Source organism: Hyaena hyaena, unplaced genomic scaffold, assembly GCF_003009895.1.
Source record: "Hyaena hyaena isolate Hyena2069 unplaced genomic scaffold, ASM300989v1 scaffold_0, whole genome shotgun sequence".
Classification (NCBI taxonomy): Eukaryota; Metazoa; Chordata; class Mammalia; order Carnivora; family Hyaenidae; genus Hyaena; species Hyaena hyaena.
In genome coordinates, this window is record NW_024080632.1 from 1,406,831 (window position 1) to 1,431,988 (window position 25,158).

General features: G+C 59.2%; 1 protein-coding gene across 2 annotated transcripts in view; it reads right to left on the reverse strand.

Moving 5' to 3' along the window:
* Nucleotides 1-25,158, reverse strand: part of AACS (acetoacetyl-CoA synthetase) — a 48,141-nt gene that overhangs the window by 9,968 nt on the left and 13,015 nt on the right. For both annotated transcript variants that reach the window (XM_039254924.1, XM_039254845.1), the window contains exons 4-13: nt 24,491-24,604; nt 21,176-21,273; nt 17,936-18,050; nt 17,688-17,769; nt 13,701-13,848; nt 8,012-8,092; nt 6,146-6,270; nt 3,092-3,156; nt 2,826-2,948; nt 385-498 (exon numbers count right to left, since the gene is read on the reverse strand). In XM_039254924.1, the coding sequence (XP_039110855.1) occupies nt 385-498; nt 2,826-2,948; nt 3,092-3,156; nt 6,146-6,270; nt 8,012-8,092; nt 13,701-13,848; nt 17,688-17,769; nt 17,936-18,050; nt 21,176-21,273; nt 24,491-24,604 (1,065 nt within the window). The remainder of the gene's footprint in view (nt 1-384; nt 499-2,825; nt 2,949-3,091; nt 3,157-6,145; nt 6,271-8,011; nt 8,093-13,700; nt 13,849-17,687; nt 17,770-17,935; nt 18,051-21,175; nt 21,274-24,490; nt 24,605-25,158) is intronic.

The window sequence follows — 25,158 nt, forward strand, 5'->3', positions numbered from 1 at the left end:
CAAACTTGTACAGTGCACACACCACACACCAGGCCCTGTCTGGTACTGGAGACACAAACAGGCTTTGCTGATTTATAGCCAGTGGCCACTAACAGGCTACAAAGCAAAAGCCTATCTCTCAGAGAGGCCAACCCCCAGGTCCCTCACTGGGTCCTCATCAAGGTGAGGGTGTCGGCCTAGCAAGGCCGTCCGGCAGCCACAGCAGCAGCTCCGACATCTGGCTGCTGGGGGAACCATTGCTGTCCTGCGTCCCTGAGCAAACAGCTCCCCGCAATGCTCCCGCCCAACTCTGGTCCCGGGCAGGCCGGCTGACGGGGGCTGGGGCTGGCCTGGCGAGAAGCTACGTCACTCTACAGGCGAGCAGGGTGTTCAGGGAGCCGTCACCTTCCTCGCTCCAGGCCTCCACGGCCATGCCCAGGTTCCGGGCCTGGATCTCCCCTCGGTACACAGGAACAGAAAAGTTCTGGCCCACGAAGCAGGACACGATGTCGGTGCCACCTGCAGACACGACAGAAGGAGATGCATGTTCAGAAGACGGGGACAAACGGCCGTGTGTGTTATCGGGGAGAACCCCACGAGGGAGACCCATCTTTCTTGAGGTAAATACAGACAAGCCCCAGATGGTTCCAGCCTCTGAAGGAAGACACGGAACTGCCGCTCGCGGCCCGTGTCTGGGTGGTTTATTCTTTGACCGACGCTTCCAGCCGCAGGACACACAAAATAAATGACCTCTCGTGGTCGCCGCACAATTCAAGCCTCGGGCTCAGGGAAAACGGAGGCTCCGTCCATTAGACCCACGGCACACGGCCGCTGAAAGGACAGAAACCCAAGGTCCGTGCAGTGTGGGTCTCCCACGAGAGAGCGTGTGATGGGGAACAGCCCAGCTTCAGGAAGCAGCTCGAAAGGGATTCTGACCCCGAGAGCCATGGAGAGAGAAGGGCAGGAACCCCGAAGCCAGCTGCCGACAAGCGTCCCCTCGCCGGCTCCCTGTGACAACGAGGGTCACATTCGTCTCAGCGCCCCAGGCAGGTGCCAGCGCTGTCCCCAGGTGAGCACCAGATGCTCCCAGGTGACGCCGTGACACCCCCAGCACCGGCGCGGCGCTGAGAGGCTCAGAGCCGGAACGTGCCGCCGTTAGGATGTCACTGCATTGCTCAGCAGAAATCCACTTCCCGAAGCTTCTACAAACCAGGGGACGTAGATGGCGCAAGACCCAAAACTCCCAGGAGGGTGAGGAGCAGACGGGAGTGCCCGGGGCCCTCTGCACGGACGACCCGCTCACACAAACAGGGGCGCCTCATCTACCCTGGGCCTGCATTCCCCCCAGCACCTTGAGGGCCGTCTTATCTCAGGACACAGCGGTTGTCTCAAGGCCTCACGGCATCCCACCAGGTGACACGTGGGCAGGGGACATGTGTGGAGGTCGCCTATCATGGGGCTGAGGACCCCACTGGAGGAAGGACCAGAGCCCTGGCACATCCGCCCACGTGGCCCCTGGAGACCACACGCCACCGTCCACTCCTTGTAAGGGAGGCAAACTGAGGCCCGGAGGGGAAAACGTGGTCTCAAGTCCACTCTCAGGTGCTGGCGGGACCTCTGCCCTCCCGAACAGCCCAAGACACCCTGCCTCGGGCCAAGGGTCCAGCTAGAAAGTGGAGGGCTGGCAGGGACAGCAAATCACATGGCATCTTCCAGAGATGTGTTCTCAGAAAACCAAATTACGGCCATCTAAAGATTTGGATGAGCTGCGGGAGAATGAACCCCAGGTCACACCGTTAAGGGGGAAATATGGGACCGTGTGAACCCTACATTAAATGTCCCCCTCCCCGACACATGCTGCCCTCCCATGCACAGACAGACGGCCTCGACAGAAACCGGCACCCGCTTCCTTGGGGAAGAAGACGGGGTGGGGCTGGGGGGGTCACCACCCTGTTTCCTTTTGGATTCTGAATATTTGGCCACATATACCAATTATCTTCACTGAACTTTGTGTTAGGAGAAAAGCGAGGAGAAAAAAGGCCACTTGAAATCCCAACAGCCACGTGCACACACGGGCACACACGCCCCTGCACGGGCCTTTCTTTGGTCCACAAAGGTGACCAGATAACTCTGGGTCTGATCCTCTAACCCATCACAAGCCGCTTTCCTTGTAAATAAACATGTTTCCGTCTAAACAAAAATTATTATCATGTCCCTTCTAACAGCTGCAAAAATGAAGGATCCACCATAAACGATCCCGTTAATTTAATCCCCTTCTACCAACCACATGGGTAATTTCCGGCTTTTCACGAACATCAACAATGTTACAGCTGTCCTAATTCTCCTACCCGACCCCAAAATCAATGCTCAGGGTGCCTTCAAGGTCACCTGAGAACACGACGGTGGAAATCCCGAGATGCCGGACACGCACGCTCCCAGCGCCCTGCCCTCTGGCGTCAGCTCCCGGTACCGCGGGGACCAGAGGCCGCAAGGGCAGGAGCTCGGGCTGTGTGGCGGCTGCTCTGGGTCTGAGTCCCTCCCCTGTGTCCCCAATACCGGGGCGGCTGCGGCAAGTCGGTCAACGCTTCTGACCCTCGTTTTCTCTTTTGTAAGGTAAAGAAAACAGAATCTACCAGAAAAAGCTGTTTTGGGAATGTAAGACGGTAACTGACGTGAGACACGTAGGTGTGTAATCTCCCCCAGGGGCAGTGGTTCAGTACCTGCTGGCGTGCGCAGAGGCGGGCCTCGCCGGGTGGGAGGCTGTGCGCGCTGGCGGGGGCCGGGCCACTCGTGCCCCTTCCCGCCTCCTCCAGGACGCCCTCCTGCAGCACCCGAGGGCCGCGTACCTGAGATGGAGCCCAGGAGGACACTGCTCTTGATGCACTTGTAGACGTAGTCATAGCTCTGGGCTTTCAGGGGGGAGCCGGTGGACAGGATCGTATGAAGCGTCTGCAGACTGTGGGTTTCCACTAGGGCGAAGGACCACAGAAAGATCAAAACTAAACCCGACGTCTGTAGCCCGGCTGCGCACAGCAAACGGGTAGCGGAGCGGTGCCCAGTCCCCCGGCCGGCGAGACCGGGATGGGCCAGCTGCTCCGAGAGGCACACTTACTTGGCTTCAGCTTTCTCTCTTCAAGCACAGCCAGCCACTTGGCGCCCGTCCCAAGGATGGTGATGCTGAGGGCACGGGAGGGAAAGAAGACACCCTCGTGAGGCACATTCGTGCAGCAGAGCTTTGTGAAATTAGTCACTCGTTTCTCACAAGTTTGCAAAATCCAAGACACGTCATGTTCCTGGGCTGAACTGATACTCGCTACTGAGTTGAGGGTGAGTCATGACACCGAGTTTACCATCAGGGGACAGCACAGACGGGTCCTCAGGCGGACTCCAACATGCCCACAGCCCTGAGTGCCCTTAATGCGAGGTTCTATGTAAGATAATGACCCACACGCACATCAACCCACTACCCTCCCGATTACGGAATATTTTCCCTTTTTTGGCCAAAGGCGGCCATAAAATCAAGATGCTCCCCCCACCCCCCGGCTACCCCCATATCGACTTCAGGTCCAGGCCACAAGGGCCCCCTCCCCCGGCACACCCGTCTCAGTCCCATTCAGGGCCCAGGCTCGCGTATTCCCTCTGCCTGCACACGCATCGTGTCCCCTCCACAGGATGGAGACTCCAGGCTCAGCCCCTGTGCCCTTGCCTCCGAGGGTCTCCCTGACCCCAGGGCACTAACAGCCCTTCTTTCTCTCTGCTTCTTCCCCCATTCGGGGGCAGGGACCTGTCCACCTCCACCACTGCTGGGCGCACCCTGGGGCCCAGCAGGGGCTGCAGCACAGAGCACACGCCCAGATACATGCAGGGGGTGCAAGTGATACAAGTTCGCTTTGCAAGGTGAGCTTGTCAGCCCACCACACACTCTACCTGGACGTCTCGTACCCAGAGACACATGACACGGGGTAATTTGGGTGGCTCTGATGCTGGCCCAATTACTGGCAAAGCCTGGACAGAAGACCCCAGACTTCTGCCCCAATGCTAACCCGAGAATTCCCCAAGCCAGACTCCCAGAGCCCAGAAATACACCTGAAATGACAAAAATTCATCTTTTAAAAGAAGCTTGTCTGAGCCTACACAATAAACGCTGTTGTCATCTACGGTAGTGAGTCTATGCACAGACACATTATTCATCCATGGAGGTTCCATCTCTATGTTTACTGACGTTACTTAAAAACCAAAGGCCCTGAAACGGCCCTGTGAGGTCCTGCGTCCGCCCGCCCTGAAGGGCCACAGCTCCTCCCGCAAACCAACAGGATTTGACGTGACCACGTGCAACTCAGTTTTAATCTTCAGCAGGCGGGCGAAGCACAGACAAGGGTGTCCTGCCTCCCCTGACCTGCACCCCTCTTTCGATGGCCGCTGGTGGCCGGAGCAGGCAATGGAGGCCTGAGGTCCTCACAAGTGCCCCTCCCCTCGGCTCCTGCGCAAGCCGCGTGGCCGCACCAGCCTCCGTGAACTTGGCGGGTGAGCTCTCCCAGCCGGGCCAGGGCGGCCGTGCAGACGGCCAAGGCCACGTCTCTGGCAGCATGTGGGCCACGAGCCAACAGGGGAACCAAGATGTGCCTACCACGTCAGCCCAGACCACAGACCTGTGAGCGCTCAAGACGCGCATGCACACACTCATGCACGCACATACACGCACACCCACGTGCACGCAGACATATGTACATGCACACGCAGGCACAACCACACACTCACTCGTGCTCACGTACGTCCACATAGTTGCTCACCATTTGCACACGTGCACACACTCTCTTGCACAATCATGCCTGTGCACACATACACACATGCACTTACACTGACACACACAGAGCTGGGGTTTCCTAGGCTCTTCATCCCTCAAACTCTTTAGCACCGAGTCCCAGGAACGCACATTTTCTGTCCCTCCTTCTCTCACACACACACCCCCCAGAACGTGTCCCCACCTGGAGCCTGGTTCACAGGTATTAAGGATAAAGCTCTTAAACCATTTACATTCCCAGAGATTCGATTAACCTTTCTTCGGAAAACAGTCTCATTAGGAAATAACCTTCCTTACAACACCATGAGCCAAATGTCAGGATTTGAATATTACCCAGGCCGGGAAGGTGTATCTGAAATATTAATGGCCAAGGAGGTAGAAACGTTAGTGGCTCCTTCGGGCCCCCGCCGCGAACAGGTTCAGACTTAAGGTAATGAGCTCGCTGCAGAGCAGGCTGCTTCCGGCCCCGGGGTCTGCTCGTTCTGTGTTCGCGCCCCTGGAACCACGATCGTTAGGCCAACGGGGACCATGGGGCGCAGTGGTGAGGGAGCCTCAGCCGGCCACGATTCATCCGTTAGCAGAGAGAGCCCTCCCACATGGCCTCCCGACCGTTTCCCGCGGGGACCACGGGCAGGGGGATCAGGAGATAGAGGGGCCCCGCGTCCTTCCCCGGGCTCTGCCCCTGCTCTCAGGACTCCCGCTTGGTGCCCGACCACGGAACGGGCCGCTGGCGGGACTGCATGGAGGACACACCCCCTCAGGCAGCATCTGCAAGAGCATCTCGGAGCATCCTGTGACGAGCCGAGGGGACCCAGGGGACGGCGGCCCGGCGCCGCGGGACAGCTGACAGAGGCAGGGCTCTCCTCTCGCCATCGGGCCCAGAAGGCCGGTGGTGGGAAGCCCGGACCCCGCGAGTGCCCGGGTGCTGGGCCCTGAGCCTGCCCTTCCTGGACCTGTGCACACGGTCCCCTGAGCCACCGGCTTCACACTCCACCTCCGCCTTGAGCTGGAGGAGCCCCGAGACCCTCGCTGGCCCCGTGGCCCCATCTCCCTCCCACGTGAGCTCTTCTGCCAGTTCCTGGATCCCAGAGTTCTAGAAACAGGATCCCGTTCCCTCTCCCGATACCCTGACGTCTCAGAGCCCCTCCCGGAACTGGGGGTGGCCCCCCGGCTCCACACGCAGCCTCCCCAGCTCCTGGGCAGGCTCCTGTCAGGACCACCTGCCCTTCCCGGCCTCGCGGCCACTTCCACCTCCACGGCCCCCTCACCCCCCGAGAGGCACCAAGCACCCTGAGGAAGGCACCTCCCCCACAGCGGGTGACAGCAGGGTGGCCCTGCAGCCGGCACGGTGTCTCGGGTACCTACCCTATCCGGTCAACCAGGTCCCAGAGCACGTTGGGCGTGGGCACCAAGGGGGAGCCGTCGTACAAGACGAGGGCGGCTCCCGTGGCCAGAGCAGACACCATCCAGTTCCACATCATCCAGCCGACCTGGAAGGAAGTGCACGGCGTCACTGAGTGCCCGGCCCGCCGCCCGCACCTCTACATTCAGCTTCTCACATCCCCAGAGACCCTCCGGGAGCTGAGCCAACAGCTGGTGAAATCGGCCCCTTTCAGGTGGTGAAATCGCCCTTCCAGGGCGCCGCGCCCCAAGAATTCCACGCCAAGAGCTGACCACGCAGATCAGATCCACGCACGCGTGTGTGCTAAGAGGGGTCAAAGAACGTGTGGACAGCCTTTGCGGGGACGACAGGAGACGGACAGCAATGCAAACGTGGTCCCACACGTGCACAAGTCCTATGGAACACACCACAGCGAGTCCACGAACCCACAGCCGATGTTTGCACTCGGGCGGCTGCCTGCTGCGGCCGCTGACAGGAAAGACGGCTGGGTGGACGCAGACAGGTGTCTGAGATGAGCTGAACTGTGAGACGAGCCAGCATGGGGTGCACAGCATAACCCCATCCACGCCCAGGAGCGGGGGACGGGGGGAGCAGTGCACACACCCTGAGCTAGCACACGGCACAGCCCCATCCACGCCCAGGAGCGGGAGCCATGTGCACTCCCAGAGCTAGCACACGGCACAGCCCCATCCACACCCAGAAGCAGGGGCCATTTGCACCCCCGGAGCTAGCACATGGCACAGCCCCATCCACACCCAACAGTGGGGGCTGTGTGCACCCCCAGAGCTAGCACACAGCACAGCCACATCCACACCCAGGAGCAGGGGCTGTGTGCACCCCGGAGCTAGCACACAGCACAGCCCCATCCACACCCAGGAGCAGGGGCTGTGTGCACCCCGGAGCTAGCACATGGCACAGCCCCATCCACACCCAGGAGCAGGGGGCGGTGCACACACCCAGAGCTAACACACAGCACAGCCCCATCCACACCCAGGAGCGGGGGCCGTGTGCACCCCAAAGCTAGCACATGGCACAGCCACAGGGGGACTGGGTGGCCACGAGGTGCCCCGAGTAGCTCTCCAGGACGCCCAGAAGAAAAGCCCAGACACGGAAGACAGGACAGCGCACAGCCTCAGCAAGGCCCCAGAGCCACCCATCCCTCCCCCCGGCACCACCAGGGCCACACAAAAATCTCAAGTTACTTGAGCTGCCTTTTAACATGGCTTTTCTATCTGTAGTTCCTTGTCTCCAGAAACCACGGCCGGCAGAGCACGCGGCACATGGCCCAACCGCCTCACTGTCCCAAGAAACTACTAACGTGGGTCAGTAAGTGACAGGCGAGCCTGGCTCCGCAGGACAAGCCAACTGCCTGTCCCTCATGGGCAGGACGCTTCCAGGGATGGTGAAAGCGCCTGGCAGAACTGCTCCAGACGTGCAATGCTCTGGGCACCTCCTCTCGACGCAAAGCCCTGTCGTTTTAAACCACGTGTTCTGGGGAGGCCGCGGAGTTGGACGCTGGGAAGCCACCGGGGTCTCCCTGCCATTCAAACACGACACTCCATCCACACTGCTGGGCTGGGCTTCCACGTGCACTCACCGTGGTGTCCACACACCCGCCCTGGTGCCCCGGGCACACTCACCGTGGTATATGCACACTCACCGTGGTGTATGCACACCCATCCTGGTGCCCCGGGCACACTCACCATGGTGTGTGCACACTCACTGTGGTGCATGCACACCCACCCTGGCGCCCCGGGCACACTCACCGTGGTCTATGCACACTCACCGTGGTGCATGCACACCCACCCTGGCGCCCCGGGCACACTCACCGTGGTGTAATACAGGAGGACGTCGCTGCTGCCCATGTTGCCGTGGAGGATGTGCTCCTTCAGGTGCTGGATGAGGGTGCCCTGGGGAGGCGGGAGACAGGTGTGAGCCAGGCGCCCACACGCAGAGGCCAGAGGGCACAGATGCAGATCCCCGGGGAGAAGCCCATCTCCCGCCCATTGCCCGGAGGAAGCAGTCCACCGGAGAGATGGGGGGCACCGTGGGACCCCAACCCCAGCGGGGAGGAGAGGAGAGGCCAAGTCAAAGACACCAGCAGAAAGAACAGAAGCTCAGTGTGACGACGCGCCGCTCCAGAACGGGGCACGGGCCGGCCAGGTGACCTTGGCAGGGACACTTGGGGAGCCTAGGGCCAGAGCCCACGCGACCCGTGGCTGAGGGAGAGCATGAGACCCTGCTTGCGGCCCAAAGGTGCAGTCAGACGTCCCAACCTCTGTGCACGGTCCGTTACGTCCACGTGAGTGTGTAACGGTGAACACGTAACGGGCAGGACGTGTGGCCCCAGGACACCCGCTCCCCGTGTCTGTTTCCCGGTCCTCTCTGGCCCAGTGGCGTATGGTCCTTTAGGCTGCTTTCCTTATTGGGACGTGTTGGCCTGCACTTTGCTTTCTCCACATAACGTGCCTCGGAGCTCTTTCTCGGAGCACAGCGAGCTTCCTTGTGTCTGACCTCCGGCTTGTGATGCCCCTCTGCCCACGCCCCCGCGTCCCAGACCTGCCCTGCCTGTCCGGCCAGCCGCGGGAAAGGGAGCACCGGACAGACGGCCGCACAAGGGGCCCTGCAGCGGCCACTCCCTCTCTCCCGGCCTTGGTGCTACCGTTCTGCACGGCTCTAACGCGCAACCCCAGGCCCCAGGGGGCACTGCCCTCGGAGGCCCCTGAAGAGGGCTGCCCCGCACTTCAGTCTGGTCCCAGGTAGGAGCACCTGCTGACGTCAACGGGCCCCCGTTGTTTAGGGACTATCGAGGCAGAAGCAAGGACCCACTATCACAAGCAGCCTTTACGACTGACCTGCTCTGCATCCAAGAGAAGTAGAAATGAGCCAGGAAGGGGAGCTGATCCCATCCAAAGCTCAGCAGATACCCTCCTCCTAACAAATTCTCCAGATCAAGAGCCAGAGCTCAAATTTCAGAGAATGTCCGGAGTGGTGCCCATCGCCAGGCCCTCGAGAAGCAGAGGGACCTCTGCCACCCGGGGGCTGGGCAGCCGCAGAGCAAAGGCTTCGGTTGCGGGGGGGGGGGGGTGGTGACAGGCCCCTTCTAAGGGTCTCCAAGGCCACATACAGACTCCTGAAGCTGGTCTCCGGTGGCTTTATCCAGCATGCATCATGCGGGTCGGGGACAGCCCCCCACCCAGGGGTCAGGCACATCTGGGCAAAGTTGCAGGACACACTGCTCTTCCTCAGAGTGGGTGGCACCTGCTGGGGGATGACAGCCACCTCAGGAGCTCTCCTAGCCAGCACGAAACATTCCCACAGCAGATCTGCAGACGGGGTCAGGGCCTCCCTGACAGCAGCCTGTGCAAATCCCCCTCCTGTTTACTTAACATTGGCATTCAGAGCACCTGGGGGACTCAGTCAGTTGAGCATCCAACTCTTGATTTCAGTTCAGGTCATGATCTCACGGTTCGTGGGTTCAAGCCCCATGTCAGGCTCTATGCTCTATGCTGATGGTGTGGAGCCTGCTTGGGATTCTCTCCCTCTCCATCTCTGTCCACTCTCTCTCTCTCAAAATAAATAACTAAAACCTGAAAAATAAGATGCGGCGCCTGGGTGGCTCAGTCAGTTAAGCATCCAAGTTCAGCTCAGGTCATGATGGTTGGGGAGTTCGAGTGCCATTTTGAGCTCTGTGCGGACAGCTCAGAGCCTGGAGCAGCTTCTGATTCTGTGTCTCCCTCTCTCTCTGCCCCTCCCCTGCTCATGCTGTCTCTCTTTTCAAAAAAACAATAATCAGGGGCACCTGGATGGCTCAGTCAGTTAAGCGTCTGACTTCGGCTCAGGTCGTGATCTCACGGTTCGTGGGTTCAAGGCCCGCATCGGGCTCTGTGCTGACAACTAGCTCAGAGCCTGGAGCCTGTTTTGGATTCTGTATCTCCCTCTCTCTCTGACCCTCCCCTGCTCATATTGTCTCTATCTCACTCTCAAAAATAAAACATTTAAAAAATTAATTAAAAAAAAACAATAATCATTGGGGCGCCTGGGTAGCTCAGTCGGTGAAGCGTCTGACTTTGGCTCAGGTCATGATCTCATGGCTCATGGGTTCGAGCCCCGCGTCGGGCTCTGTGCTGACTGCCAGCTCACAGCCTGGAGCCTGGTTCAGATTCTGTATCTCTCTCTCTCTGACCCTCCCCTATTCATGCTGTCTCTCTCTCAGAAATAAATAAAACATAAAATGATAATGATAATCATTAAGAAAAAATTATTTTTGAAAAATAAAGTAAAACTGGGATTTAATTTAGGCCTGTACGTCTCCTCCGCAGTCGGCTTCGAGCCTGGCCTGTTTACAGCCGTGTGTGTGTCCGCTGGGCCCGATCTCCCCTTCTCAGGAGGCACAAAGCACACCTGGCTTCACCTCTTGCTCGAGCATCTGTCTCAATGACTCCTGATGCACAGCAATGGTTCTGCTGTCAATCTTCAGATATTTATGGCTGAGTCTGGGGCCTCTTGTGGTGGACTCAGCAAACCACCAGCCTGCACACCGGGAACAGCACCCCCACGAACCCCAGGGGACGGTTCCCACGCCGTGCCCTCCGTCCCGCTGCATCCAAGCCGCCTGTGGACACAACTCCTGAAAACAGGCTTCCTCCCTGCTCCGGAGAGGCAAGAGCCCAGTGAAGAGAGAAGCAGAATTGCTCCTGATTTTTCCATCCTCTAAATATACCAGGCGTCATGATTTTACGAGCAAGCTATATTATATCGAATACGTTTTTATGTTCCTCTCCCAAAAAAGTGACATTCGCTATGCAAAAAGCACTAAAAATAAAAGCACAGTCAGACATTTCAGTTGTTCCTAAAATGCCCGCTGTTTTGCCACGCACCCCCACCCTTGTCTACAGGGTTTCTAAAACCGCTCCCTCCAGCGCTAGCCAACGGGCCTGGACCAGGCGCACCAGGGCTCCGCGCTCCAGGAAGATGGGATTCCAGTGGCCACGGCACACATCTCCCGACTTGATCTAACAAACTGGGACGGCTTGAACAAGGTCAACTCCCAATTACAAAAAGGCAACTCAACTCTGTTGGGCCAGGGTTACTTCTAGAAACAAAGCCTCGGGGCCCTGGACGCCCCCCTCCCTCCGCCCTGCGGTTTCCTGAGCAGTCACAGGGGGCTCTTGCTGTTTATTCGGAGGCTCTATTTCATAACCTGCCATCAGACCTCCAGCGAATTCAGAACCAGGTAGTGATGAAGGTGCTGGGACTCCCCCGCCTCCTGACGAAAGCGCTCTGTGAAAAGCCTCAGAGGCTTTAGCAGGATCAAATGTAAATGTTCCCTTTGTACGGGAGAGATTCAAACTGCTCCTAGGCAGAGGGAACATCTGTAAAAGCCAAATGCACTAGCAGAGCAGAAACTTTATATTTGATCCTCAAACGCCTCCATCTTGTCAGGCAAAGGCTGCAAAGGGGTTTGCGAACAGGACACTTCGTCTTGAATAACCCCCTTCTCCTGAGCACCGGGAGAAAAGGCGGCCGCAACAGGTCTGACCGGGAGGCCGAGGGCTTTTGTGCTCCCTGCAGGCCAGGCCAACGGAGGGAGAAGCTGGGAAGCGGGTCCAGACAGACGCTGTGGGACCGGCCAGGCGAGAGGCCCAGGGCTGCCGGAAGCAGGGGACGAGCACCCTGCACGGAGCCCCCGAGACCAGCCCAGGAGGGCTCTCAGTTCCAGGTGGGGACTGAGTCAGAAAGAAGCGCCCCGTCAAGGCCAGGGGCGCGGTAGGAGATGAGGCCAGGAGGGGTCAGAGTCACAGAAAAGTACCAAACGTACCAAGGAACCGTGCCTCGGGAGAGTGACCCGCTTAGACAACAATCATGAAATAAACTCACATCAGTTTCCCCCTGAACACCCCTTCCGGAAGGCACAGCCCCGACCTAAGCAGCGGGAAGCACCCGATGAACCAGAGCGCCATGCTGCCAGACCAGGAGCTGGGGCTCCAAAAACGCCCGTGTCCTGAGAGGTGAAGGACCCCAGAGGCGTGACAGCAGGAGGCCGAGGAGGGTGTCGTGGGGACAGTGGAGATCCGAACATGGACCACGCATCAGGTGACGGCATCGCATCGACGCGGACTTTCCTGACCGTCATGAACGTACGAGGGTTTTGTGAGAGAAGCTCTCGTTCTCGGGAGGCGTGCGCTCAGGTACCCGGGGTAAAGGGCCAGGACTCCCCAGTTTATTCTCAAGGGGGTCAGCAAGAAGCTAAAGAAAAATGACGTGTGCGTGTGTGTGTGTGTGTGTGTGTCTTCAGAAAGAGAGAGAAGCAAGGCAAAGGAGTCTTTCAAGAAAACATTAAGAACGGATGCTGAGGATGTTAATGATGGTGGCGTCTGGCTGACATGCCCGTGGAGCCCACCGTGCTCCTCACCCCTGCACCGCTCCCCTCACCCCTGCGCCCGCTCTCTCCTCACCCTGCACCTATTCCACAGGCTTGGCATCGTTTCAAGCACAAAAGGTTGAAGTCACTAACGTATATGGATGAAATCTCATGCTTGGTGGGAAAGCATTATTTCAGGTGCTTTAACATGGTTGGACTTTCGATGGAATAAACAGGAAAATGAGAAGTGCGTGCTGTGAGCTGAGCTGTGTGTCCCCAGAGTCACATGCTGAAGCCCTAAGGCCCAGGACCTCGAGTGTGACCACATTTGGAGATGGGGTGTTGGAAGAGGCGAAGAAGTTGGAGAGGCCACTGCAGCAGGTCCTGATCCAGGCAGATGGACATCTTCACAGAGAGGAAGCGTGGGCAGGAATGAGCCCCCAGAGCCACGTGCACAGAGGGAAGGCCAGGCGAGGACATAGTGAGAAGGCGGCCCCAGCCCCAGGCCCCCTTGATCTGACTTCCAGCCCCGGAACTGTGAGAGGGAAGCAGAGCTCGCCTGTCTGAGCGCCGGCCCGCGGTCCTTCGCCACGGCAGTGCGAGCTGATGACTATGGCGGGCGAGCTTTCCTGCGCTCACGGCGCTTTAAAACCTAACCCAGGGCTCTCGGTGCCTGACCACGGCCGCGGTCAGCTGCTCCACTGCGGCACCGGGCGCATGCACGCGCTAACACAACAGGGTCAGGCGACACCACCAGCATCCCTCGTGACCCGTGATGTGCTCGGAGCTGCCCTCCTGCTCTGCCTCACTCCGTCCAAGCCGCAGGCAAGGCCCATCCCACCCACAGCTGCACGTCAGGGGCTCGCCCAGCGCACCCCCCCACCTCAGAGGCACTGCAGCCTCCACACCTGTCACCGTGGAGACAGGCACACCGCAGCGCCTGGAACAGCAGCGCTGGGAACAGCAGCGCCAGATGCCTGGGCTCAGTCCCAAATCTCCACGCTGCCCCCTGACTCAAAGAGGGGCCACATGCTGGAGTCTCCAGGGAAGGGGTGCAGGCTGGCTGGGGTGGTGGTTTGGGGCGCAGACCCGGATGCCCGCTTCCTGCAGCCGGGAGCCCTCAGCAGAGCATTCGGATGGCGGGAGAGACGTACCCCGGCGGAGTGCACCATGCACTTGGGCGCTCCAGTCGTGCCGGACGAAAACATGATGAAGAGCGGGTGGCTGAAGGGCAGCTGCTCGAACTCCAGCTGCGGGACCTGCTCGCCCCTCCCAGTGGCAAGAAAGTCGTCCAGAAACACACTGGGGGCAAAGCACACAGACACAGTGAACATTCCGGAATGCTGGGCTGCATCCCGAGTCCTCCCAGCTAGATCTGGCCGCTCGCTGCCCCCTACTGCTTCCTCGGAGGATTTCCTGGGAAAACTAACCTTGCTTGGAGACATCCTACCTGAGGGATTCACACTAATTGAAGGAAAACAGAGAGTGAAAATTCCATGTTGCTCAATTAGCAGCTCACAGGGCTGAGAGCCTGCTAAGTGTTTTCACAATTAACATATCCTGTTTGTATGCACACTCAGGAGAAGGAGCTTGTGAACCCAACACCCTGCCCCCACCCCAGCAAGGAGCAGGGAAAAGAGACCCCAGATTCCCGAGCTTCTCCCCAGAAGGTCAAGAGCAAGAAGGTGGGGCCAAGGGGCGCCTGGGTGGCTGTTGGTTAAGTTCCGACTTCAGCTCAGGTCATGATCTCGCAGTTCGTGGGTTCGAGCCCCGCGTCAGGCTGACAACATGGACCCTGCTTGGGATCCTCTCTCTCCCTCTCTCTCTCTGCCCCTCCCCTGCTTCTTCCCTCTTACTTTCTCTTTCAAAATAAATAAACTTAAAAAAAAAAATGAAGCCCAAACTACTCTACAACGGCAATTGCACTACTAGGTATTTATCCTAGGGACAGGTGTGCTGTTTCAAAGGGGCACATGCATCCCAAGGTTTACAGCACAATGGAGTATTACTCGGCAATTAAAAATAATACAACCTTGACGTTTGCAACCCCATGGATGGAACTGGAGAAGATTATGCTAAGCTTAATTAGTCCATGAAAGACAAATACCATGATTTCACTCATACGTGGAACTTAAGATACAAACCAGATGAACATAAAAGAGGATAAGTAAAAATAATATAAAAACAGGGAGAAAGCGTAACATAAGAGACTCTTAAACACAGAGAACAAATTGAGGGTTGCTGGAGGGGTTGTGGGTGGGGGTCACTGAGGACACTTGGGATGAGCACCGGGTGTTATACGTAGGGGACAGATCACTGGAATCTACTCCTGAAATCACTGTTGCACTACATGCTAACTGCCTGGGATGTAAATTAAAAAAAAAAAAGGAAAGATGAAGCCCGGCTACTGACTGCCGCCTAAGGCAGCTGCGCGCAGAGCTGACATAAAGAACCAACACGTGGGGCCAAACCAGCGAGGAGACGCAGCCCTGCGCTCCGGCCGAAACGGAGCTGCTGAAGCTGCAGGGCCTTCTTGGGAGAAGTGCCTTGTCTACTTCGAGACCAGCGGGAACAGGGACCCTGGCCCATCCACCCACTGGCTTCAAAGGGAGAAGCGGGGGTGGGGGGAGGGGGGTCCTGCTGTTTGACAAATGGAACTTCGTCTCTTTCAGGGAAGGGGAGAATCGGTTACACTCAGCCCGCAGCGGTCTGCTAGGGATAATTACTCTACACACTCCAGAGTGAGAGACCGGCTGGGTCGCACTGGGGGTTCGAGAAGGGCACCCAGATAATTCCACTCTGAGCGGCAGACAAACAACGCCTTCTGCTCCGCGGCGGCAGGGAAATTATTCGCTGTGGAACTTTCCAGCCACTGAGAGCCCCCGCCTCCTTCACCTCCCATCCCAATCCCAGGCACACAAAGCGCCCGATCTAATCGGACGCCGCACACAGAGAAAAGCCTTTCCTTCCGAACAGTGTGTATAAATCACAGTAAAGAGCAATTACTCTTGTTACTCTTCTAAAACTGAAAGCCCCAAAGGGTGGTCCCCCCCCCGGGTCTCAGACACGGGCACGTCCATGTTCTTAGTGTGTCCGCGGCATCCGGCCATGCAGAGGCGGGTAGCAGGGGAGGCGGGCCCCCTGGGGGACGGCGGGGGAGGGGGGCCTGCGCGGCATCGAGCTGAGCGAAGGGGCATGTGTGATGCTGGACACTCTCACTTCACACCGACTGCTGATGAACACAGTGAGAAGGATGAGAGCTGTGGCTCCCGTGCGTGACGCCCCAACATAAAGCGGGGAGCGGAGTCTGCAGTGTGAACAGGACCAGGGCCCTGTGTCCGGCTGGAACGCATCCCAGTGGGCGGGTTCCCCCAGCACAAGGGACAAGTCCGAGCCCCAGGCCTGCCCGTCAGGCCCTGCACATTCCGACCCGGACGCTCCACGGAACAGAGCACCCCCACCCCAGCCCGCGGCATCGCCTGTCTGTCACCTGCTCACCAGCACAGGCACCCCTGCTGAGGGCTGACGCCTGAGTGCACCTGGCCCAGCGCTCCCTTATGTGACGCTCCCAGCAAGCCCGTGAAGAAGGTGATGTTGCCCCCACTCTACAGATGGGGGCCCAGGGCACACACAGGTCAGCCCCTCACACCGGGTCGCACAGCTGACATCTGGACCTGAGTCCGCCTGAGAGCATAGCCCACAGGGAAGGGCGCCTTGCAGGCAGTGCCTACGGCCTCTGGAATCTGGACACAGACAGGCGTCCCCAGCCCCTGCCCGTCTCTCAGGGTCACCATAGGTGCCACCTCCCCAGACCCCACCCACACCCTTCTCAGCCCCTGGGCACTTCCTGCCCCCCCGGCTGCGTGAGCAGGGCTGTGTCACCCGGGCCTAGCGGTCATGGCTCCTGTTCCCGCAGCTGTGGCCCGTTCCTCCCTCGAAACCACAGCCCCTTGAGCACGGCACCCCTGGGTGCCCGAGAGCAGCCGGCACAGACCACACCGTCTGCCTGCGGGGCACCTGGGGGCCTGAGGCAGTTGAGTGTCTGACTCCTGATTTTGCTCTGGTCACAATCCCAGGATCATGAGATCAAGCCCCATGTTGGGCTCTGTGCTGGCCATGGAGCCTGTTTGAGATTCTCTCTCTCTCTCTCTCTCTTTCTCTCTCTCTCTCCCCCTCTCCCTCCTCCTCTGCCCCTCATTGCCTCCAAGAAAGTCCTCCCCACCCCCCCACGTGACACAAAGACCCCACTGCGCGCCTGCGGGCCACTTCCCACGAGGGGCCGCCCGCCAGGTTCCTGCCACGGCCCCACACAGAGCTAAAGGGACAGGGGCGCCTGCACAGGGAACGGCACCTGACCGCGGAATTCTCCCCAAGGCTGTCTCAGGGAGGGGAAAGGGGTACAGCTCCGAGAGTCTGGAGACAAATTCAACTCTGCCTAAACCACGACCCGCTTCCTCAATTCCTGTTCCAAAATAAACGGCTCACAATACTGTTTGCCACTTAGGGCTCGTGTTGCACCAGCTTATAAATGTCAGAGAAACAGAAGAAGACGCTCCTGACAGTAAGGACAAAACTCGGTTCTGAGAGGGAAATTGATCACATGTGCACAGTCAGGTGCACCCACAGTTGCGTTCACACACATACCCGTGGGTGCACATGCATACACACACATGCACACGTTCATTTCCATTCAGTCGGGGAGCAGGGCTTGACCCGACACTGCAAAGGGACGGCAGAGAGAAAGACAGAGCATCCCTGCGGCCGACCCCACGTCGCTCTGCGGCCTTGGGGCTTCACTCTGGGGCCTCAGGTGTCCATCTACAAGAATGACTTCCATTTTTAATTTTAAAGTTTATATATTTTGAGGGGAGAGAGAGAATCCCAAGCAGGCTCTGTGCTGTCAGCACAGTGTCCGAGAAGGGCTCGAACCCACAAACCATGAGATCATGACCTGAGTGGAAATCAAGACTCGGACACTTATCCGACTAAGCTCCCCAAGAGCCCCCACAAGAAGTGATTTTTAACTGAAATCCCCTGCGCCTCTAAAATGCCACAGCCCCGAGAGGAAGGGGTCAAGAACCTGCTTCCCGGGGGACTCCCGGTGGGCTCACGGGGACCCAGTGATCCGCGCTCTGGCTTACCTATTCGGGATATTGGAAAGGTCTATCTTCTCTCGCGGGGTGAGGTATGGAATCAGCACTACCCTCTTCAAGTCTGGGAGTCCTGGAGGAGGGGGAGGGGCGGCTGTGGTTCCCCCAGGCATAACCCAAGCAAGAGATGGGGCGTCACAGGTTTGCCGCTGGTGGCTCAGGGGCGTTCCTGCCTCTGGGGGGCCCCTGCCCCTGCTCGCTGCCCCTTCCCTGCACTCACACTGGGGAGAGCCACGCACCTTTCACCACCTGCTGCAGCTTGTCCATGTGGCTGAACTCCTTGCCGTTGTACATGACCGCCTCCACGGAGAAGATGAGCTTGGGATGGATTTGAGAGAAGCGGTCCAGAACACCCTGCCGGGGGGGGGGGGCGGAGGTCGCCATCAGTCATGCCTTCAAAAGCCAAGGGGCCGCGTCTTGGGAACACGGCAGCGTGTTGCTGGAGCGCCAGGCGCCTGCCTGTGTCCCCCCACCCGTGGCCGATGCAGAAGCCGAGCAAACCACGACTCGCACCTGAGAAGTGAGAGTCAGCCACTCTGGGAAAGCGTCTGCATAAAGACACAGACATGCGCTGGATTGGCAAAGCGCAAGTGTGTGAAATGGGGACGCGTGGGGTGAGGACCTGTGCTACCAGGAGGTCCCCCACTCTGCAGAAGGCTCACCGTCCAAACAGGCAGCTGTAGCTCTGCGGAGCGTCTCCTAATCTTGAGTTGAGAGGCACGAATCCTCCCAACGGCACTTTCTGCCACCCAAATGCACAACCCTATAAACGCGCATCCTCGTAAATACGCCCCGTTTGAGAGGCAGGCTCCCCACGCACGGATCCCGCCTTCCTGCCCAGCGCCTCCCATGCGGGTACAGCTCCATCCTGATGCTGACGGGCACCTGGGACAAGCTGAGGGTCAGACCACGGTGGCGCCCTCCTCATCCACAAACATGGCACCTGGGGAGGCACCGGCCTGGACACTCGTCCGTCCGAGGCCAGCACTTCACGACCGACACCCGGGCCACTCCAAGGGCACAAGCAGTGAGCCAGGAACTCCCAGGAACACGGCAGCCTCACACCACCGGGAGGTGGGAAGCGGGGGGAGGCCTGATGATCAGGCAGTTGGTCAGCGCAGGTGACAGGAAGTCAAGCAGAAAACTCATGAGAATCACCAGGAAAACCAGTAGGCTGATAAAAGGCATGGTGGCAATGTACAAACTTGATACAGCCAAGCACAGAGGATTCTTAGACCTCAGGATTCTTTTTCTTAATGTTTTATAATGTTTACTTATTTTTTTGAGAGACGGAGACAGAGCACAAGCAGGGGAGGGGCAGAGTGAGAGGGAGACACAGAATCTAAAGCAGCTTCCAGGCTCTGAGCTGTCAACACAGAGCCCGACACGGGGCTGGAACCTGCCAACCGTGAGATCATGACCTGAGCCGAAGTCGGACGCTCAACCCACTGAGCCCCCCAGGCGCCCTTCTGGGCCCAGGATTCTAGGGCGGGCAGGCTGAGGCCAGAGTGGTAAGAGGGCTCCCCACGGGGGCGGCCGCAGGGGCAGGTCCCACAGCTGGCGGCAGGGGAGAGGCTGTCCCCAGGCAGGGGGCACCTCAGGAGACACCTGGGCCAGGGAAGGACTGCATCGTCGTCCAGCACCCTCGTGACGGGCTCCAAGCTCCAGCGTCACTCAGGAGCACCCGCCTCACCAACACAGGCTAACACGCGGTGACCTGGGGGTGCGTCACGCACGGCCCCCAGCCCCACACAGCATCAGGTCTGTAGCCCTCAGCGGCTCCCCACAGGGTGCACGGGGGACACGGCACGGAGGCGGCAAAGCCAGGGCCGGACCTGGGCAGGAACTGCCAGGCCACACTGCCTTCTCGACCCCACTGCCGAACACACAGCTCAAGAGCTGCTGGGGGGCCGCGGGGACAGGCCTGGGCACCGTCCCGCGAGGTGCCGCTGCCTCCGCAGCTCACGGCCTCGCCGAGGGCCCGGGGCACCGGAGGCCGCAGGGCCACCTCCAGCCTGGCTGCTCCGCGGCGGTCCTCAGGGGGGCGACGGGCACGGGCACAGGGAGGCCCCGGGAGGAAAACCACCGCGGAGCAGTGAGGTCCGGGCGGCCACCTGCTCCCAGAACTCAGCAGAGCCCGGTCCTCACCGCAGCCCAGCCAGTCCCTTCGCCGCTCCAGGCTCCTCCCCCGCACGGCGTGGGGGAGTGGTGACCCACCTGGACCACCTTTACCAGGACAGAAACCTCGAGGCGGACGTGACTTTCAAGCTCGTACCCGAAGGCCTACCCTGCAGCCGACACGGCCTGGCCGCAGAGCACTGGGCTCCAGCGTCGCGAGCGGCTGAACCTGGAGGCGACGTGCGCCAGCCTCAGCTCGCGGCCCAGCCTCCTACCCGCCCGCCCCCCACAGCCCCACCCACCGTCCCTGCTTTGTGCAGGAGGGTAAACGGCTCGGTCAGCGGTCAGGAAGGCCTCGGCACTGAGCCACGCGGGCTGGTGCCCCGAGCAGGGACCCGGCTGGGAGCAAAACACCTGACGCCAGGGAGCGCGGTTGGGGTCACGGATGCCACCATGTCCTCTAACTGGGGTCCCTCCTGGCGGCTCCTGAGGGACCCACATCTCCACAGCCCTGCACCCAGGAAGGGCCCTGCGGGGGGCAGAGGCCCCGATAAGTCCTGCTCTGCTTTGTTCTCCACAGGGGCTGCGCTCCCCGCCCACCCCTGCCCGCGCCCTCTGGAGGCTGGGAGCACCTGCGTCCTTCGTCCCCTCAGCTCCACAGAGATAAAGACACCCCCACCCCTTCCCACACGGAGCACAGACCCAGAGGAAGGGATCAGAAACCACAGGGAGGGGCGCCTGGGGGGCTCAGCTGGTTAAGGGTCAGACATCAGCTCAGGTCATGATCTCACAGTTGGGGAGTTCAAGCCCCGCGTCGGGCTCTGTGCTGACAGCTCAGAGCCTGGAGCCTGTTTCAGATTCTGTGTCTCCTCTCTCCCTGCCCCTCCCCTGCTCATGCTCTGTTTCTGTCTCAATAATAAATAGAAAACATAAAAAAAATTAATAAAAAGAAAAAAAAAAGAAACCGCAGGGAAAGACATGGGCGCAAGGAGGCCTCAGGGACTGTCCGTGAGCAAAGCCAGATGACTGTCTGCCGGACAGAGACATCGAGAGGTGACCGAGCCTCTCCAGCGAGACCCCCATGCGCCCGTGCCGTGTGCACACGGGGACAGGATGCCAGTGACTCCAGGACTTGGTTTGTGGACTTAAAACCAAGACTCAGGTGCTCAAGATCCGTCTCCTCCATCGCTCCCGTGTCACCAACAGTGTCTCCTGCCCCGCCGGCCAGTCCTGCGCCACAGCCGCCACACCCCCACCCACGACGTCAGGAAACCCCACGGGACTGTCTCTGCGGCCGGCGGCTGCGCCCCCAGGGCACCCATGGGGCACACAGGCGTCCCTCAGCGGGGACCCCAACTCACGTTCATGCCGAAGTCTGGGGACAAGGAGCTCCAGATGGCGCCGATGCTTGCTGCCGCCAGCATGGCCTCCACGGCGTACACGCTGTTGGGTAAATACCCTGTGATCGGGCACAGGGAGAAGGACTTGGGCTCAGGGCATGTCGCATGTGGTGGAATTCCAAAAGGCCCCTGAGAGCCGGGGCAGGAGTGGGGAGAGGAGTTGGCTTCCACCAGCCCCAGGAGCGTGGCCAGCCCCACCTCTGCCAGGCTGCCTTGACTTCTCCATTCCCATGGCCCCATCGCTTACCCCTTACCTGTCCATGACATTACTGTCACCCCTTCCAACCCAATCTAACCAGAGGGATCCCCACGGCCCGGCAGGAGCCAGCCCCAGCCTCCTCTTCCTCCTCTCTACCTCCTACTCCAGTTCTCCAGTTGTTCTAAGCTCCTCCTGCCCCAGGGCCTTTGCACAGCCTGTCTTCTCTGCCTGAACACCCTTCCACACACACCAGTTATTCCAAACTCCTCCTGCCCCAGGGCCTTTGCATAGAATGTCTGTTCTGCCTCAGTGCTCTTTCACACACTACCAGCCTTCCTGACTCTGCAAACTCATTATTTAACTCTTAACGGAAATGAGACTTTCTCGGAGACGCCTTTTCTAAGGCCCCCCAGTAAACTCAGGTTCCCTGGCCAGTCCCCACAAAGCACGCTCTATTTCTCCCTCACCAAATTTACCATAAGAGTCACCCGTGTCTAATAATCATAACTGCCAATTTCATGTCTGATTCTCACAGGAGGCCAGGGACTTGGCCCATCTTGTCCTTTGCTTCACCAAATACCTTTGACCAAGCCCCGCATATCAAGGCCGATACGGGTGAGCTGGCTGGCAGATGGATGGGTAGAGGGATGGATGGACAGACAGGGAGACAAACAGAAGGGGGAAGGAGAGGCGACGGGGGAATGATGACTACGGGCAGGACAGTCGGGAAACCCAGAAAGCTTGAGATGGGAGGCTGGGCTGTGGTGACAACAAAGGGGCTCTGGTCAACTAAAGAGACGGCCCTAAATGTCCCAGAGGAAAGGAGCAGACATGCGGCATCAGGGGACAGGCCCCTCGGCGACCAGAGATGCCTGCAGTCTCAGCACCGGCACAGCTCCCCCCTGCCTCCCTGCCCGTGCCGCTGCACTGCCCATGTGACCAGCACGGCCAGGACCTCTGCCTCTCCGAATGCTGTGCCTCCCTGCAGCCAGGGGGGTAGGGGGCCAAGGGCGAGGGTCAGCCCGGGCTGTGCCCAGCATCTGCATCTCCTGAGTTTACCATGTGAACGGCAGTGTCCCTGGGGCAGGGTGGGGCGGGACCCACCCCAAGGAGGCCACACACCCTGCTTGGCGCCAGGCCCGGCCACAGTCAGACCAGAGAAGCCACCAGAGCAGCCCTGTGAGTGCCTGTAGCCCCTCAGGCGTGTCCCTGCGTCCCCTGTCCTTGAAGTCATTCCCTGGCCCCCAGTCCTGGAACCACGCTCGGGTCAAGTCCACGTCCAGGCTGAGAACCTCATGAGGGCCGGGCACCGGCCTCACTTTACACTGCCGGGACGTCCTTCTGTGAAAGCACGGTCTGTGCTCTCCATGTCCCCTTCCTTCAGAAAACATTTGCTTCAAAAAGAGGTTTGTTTTGAAGCGCCTGGGTGGCTCAGTCGGTTGAGCGTCTCACTTTGGCTCAGGTTATGGTCTCATGGTTCATGGGTTCGAGCCCCACTTTGGGCTCTGTGCTGACAGCTCAGAACCTGGAACTGCTTCAGATTCTGTGTCTCCCTCTTTCTCTCTGCCCCTCCCCCTGCTCATCCTCTATTTCTCTCTGTTTCATAATAAACAATAAAATTTTTTTGGGGGGCGCCTGGGTGGCTTAGTCGGTTAAGCGTCCGACTTTCGCTCAGGTCATGATCTCGCGGTTTGTGAGTTCGAGCCCCACGTCGGGCTCTGTGCTGACTGCCAGCTCAGAGCCTGGAGCCTGTTTCAGAGTCTGTGACTCCCTCTCTCTCTGACCCTCCCCTGCTCACGCTGTCTCCCTCTCTCTCTCCTAGAAATAAATAAAACAAAACAAAAAAAATCTATAAAATTATTTTTAAAAAGAACAAAAAAAAAGAGGTTCATTTTGATGAAAATTGGAGGAAAGAAAAAAAACTGGAGAGAAGAAGAACCATCTGAATGCCTTTTCTAGACCTTGAAAGGGTAGACTGAAGTATAATTGGAACCTGGATACGGAGGCTTCATGCACATGGCGCCTGCTACAACCAGGCCTGCGCTCGCACACACTCGCCCGCAGGTGCCCACCACATGCCCACCGCACGCCGGCCGCCCTGTGGACAGCGCCGCAGCCGTGCACAGAGGACACAGCCCGTCCTCCAGCGCCAGAGGCCAGATGCACGGACACACACACACACACACACACAAGCCCCAGATTTTGGATGGGCAACGAGGTCCACTGAGGAACGTGAGCAGGCGCAGGGGCACGCAGAGAGCGCCGACAGTTTCCCGGGGGCTGGGGGCAGGGCCTCGCTGGCGTGTGAAGCCCGGGCATGCAGCACAGCCCCGCCCAGGCCGACGGGCTGCGGGGGCCCTCCCTGTCTGCACCCTGCCCCATCAGCTGACATGCGAGCAGAGGCTCCGCACCGGCTGTCACGGGAGGGGACGCGGGCACAGCCCTATTGTTACACATAAGGCCACCCTCTTAGCAAACACGCACTGAGCCCGCCTGCGCGGAGTCCCCCAGGAAAGGCGCTTCTCCCATGGCCACCTGCCCTCGGCCGGGGGGGGGGGGGCGGAGGGAGGCAGGCCGGCACCTCGCCTGCTGGAGGGTAGGTCCTCTTATCTCCCCTGCTCGCCCTGAGGACACGCCCACCCACCTCTAAAGTAACTGAGGTCCCTGAGGCAGAGCACAGGTGCACACACAGGCCTGTGAACCTTCCCCAGGAGGCAAACTGAAAGGAAAACTGTAAGAAAACACCTGACTTGTGCTCAGAGGGAAGGCAAGACTCAGTGCCAGGTGCAGAGAGAACAAAGGCAGGTGGGAGCCAGGACTCCCTTCCCAGTTGGGAGGTGCCCAACCCCACCAACTCCCGGGCCTTTGCACAGGCTGCTCCTGTGGCCCGGAATGTCCCTCCCCACTCCACACACTGTGACCTTCCTTCGTCACCTATCCTCCACCAAGCACGGATCACCCAAGTCCTGCAGGGCTGTCGTAACCCGCCACTTGTCCAACGGCTGCCTCAACCTTCCAAGCCGCTCACTCCACCTCAGTCTCTCCCCCAAACCACAAGAAGAACCCAAAACACTTACCGGCCACGCGGTCTCCTCGTTTCACACCCATTTTCCTCATCGCCGCCGCAAACAAGGCCACCTGCTGCCGCAGCTCCTCAAACGTCACCTTCACAATCTCCTCTCTGCCTTCCCCTGGGAAGAGAACAGGGACCCACGGTAGACACAGCAAAGCTCCGAGTCGTAGACACGGAGGAAACTTCACGCCGTCTGAACACGAGTTAGAAATGTGTCACACGCCGGGGGGCCTGGGGCTTAGTCGGTTAAGGGTCTGACTTCGGCTCAGGTCATGATCTCACACTTCGTGAGTTCAAGCCCCACGTCAGGCTCTGTGCTGACAGCTCAGAGCCTGGAGCTGCTGCAGATTCTGTGTCTCCTCTCTCTGACCCTCCCCTGCTCACACTGTCTCTCAAGAATAAATAAACATTAAAAACTTAATTTCTCTCTCTCTCAAAAATAAATAAATGTTAAAAAAAATTTTCATCGGGGCGCCCGGGTGGCTTAGTTGGTTAAGCGTCCGACTTTCGCTCAGGTCATGATCTCACGGTTCGTGGGTTCGAGCCCCGCGTCGGGCTCTGTGCTGACTGCCAGCTCGGAGCCTGGAGCCTATTTCGGAGTCTGTGTCTCCCTCTCTCTCTGACCCTCCCCTGCTCACGCTGTCTCTCTCTCTCTCTCTCCTAGAAATAAAT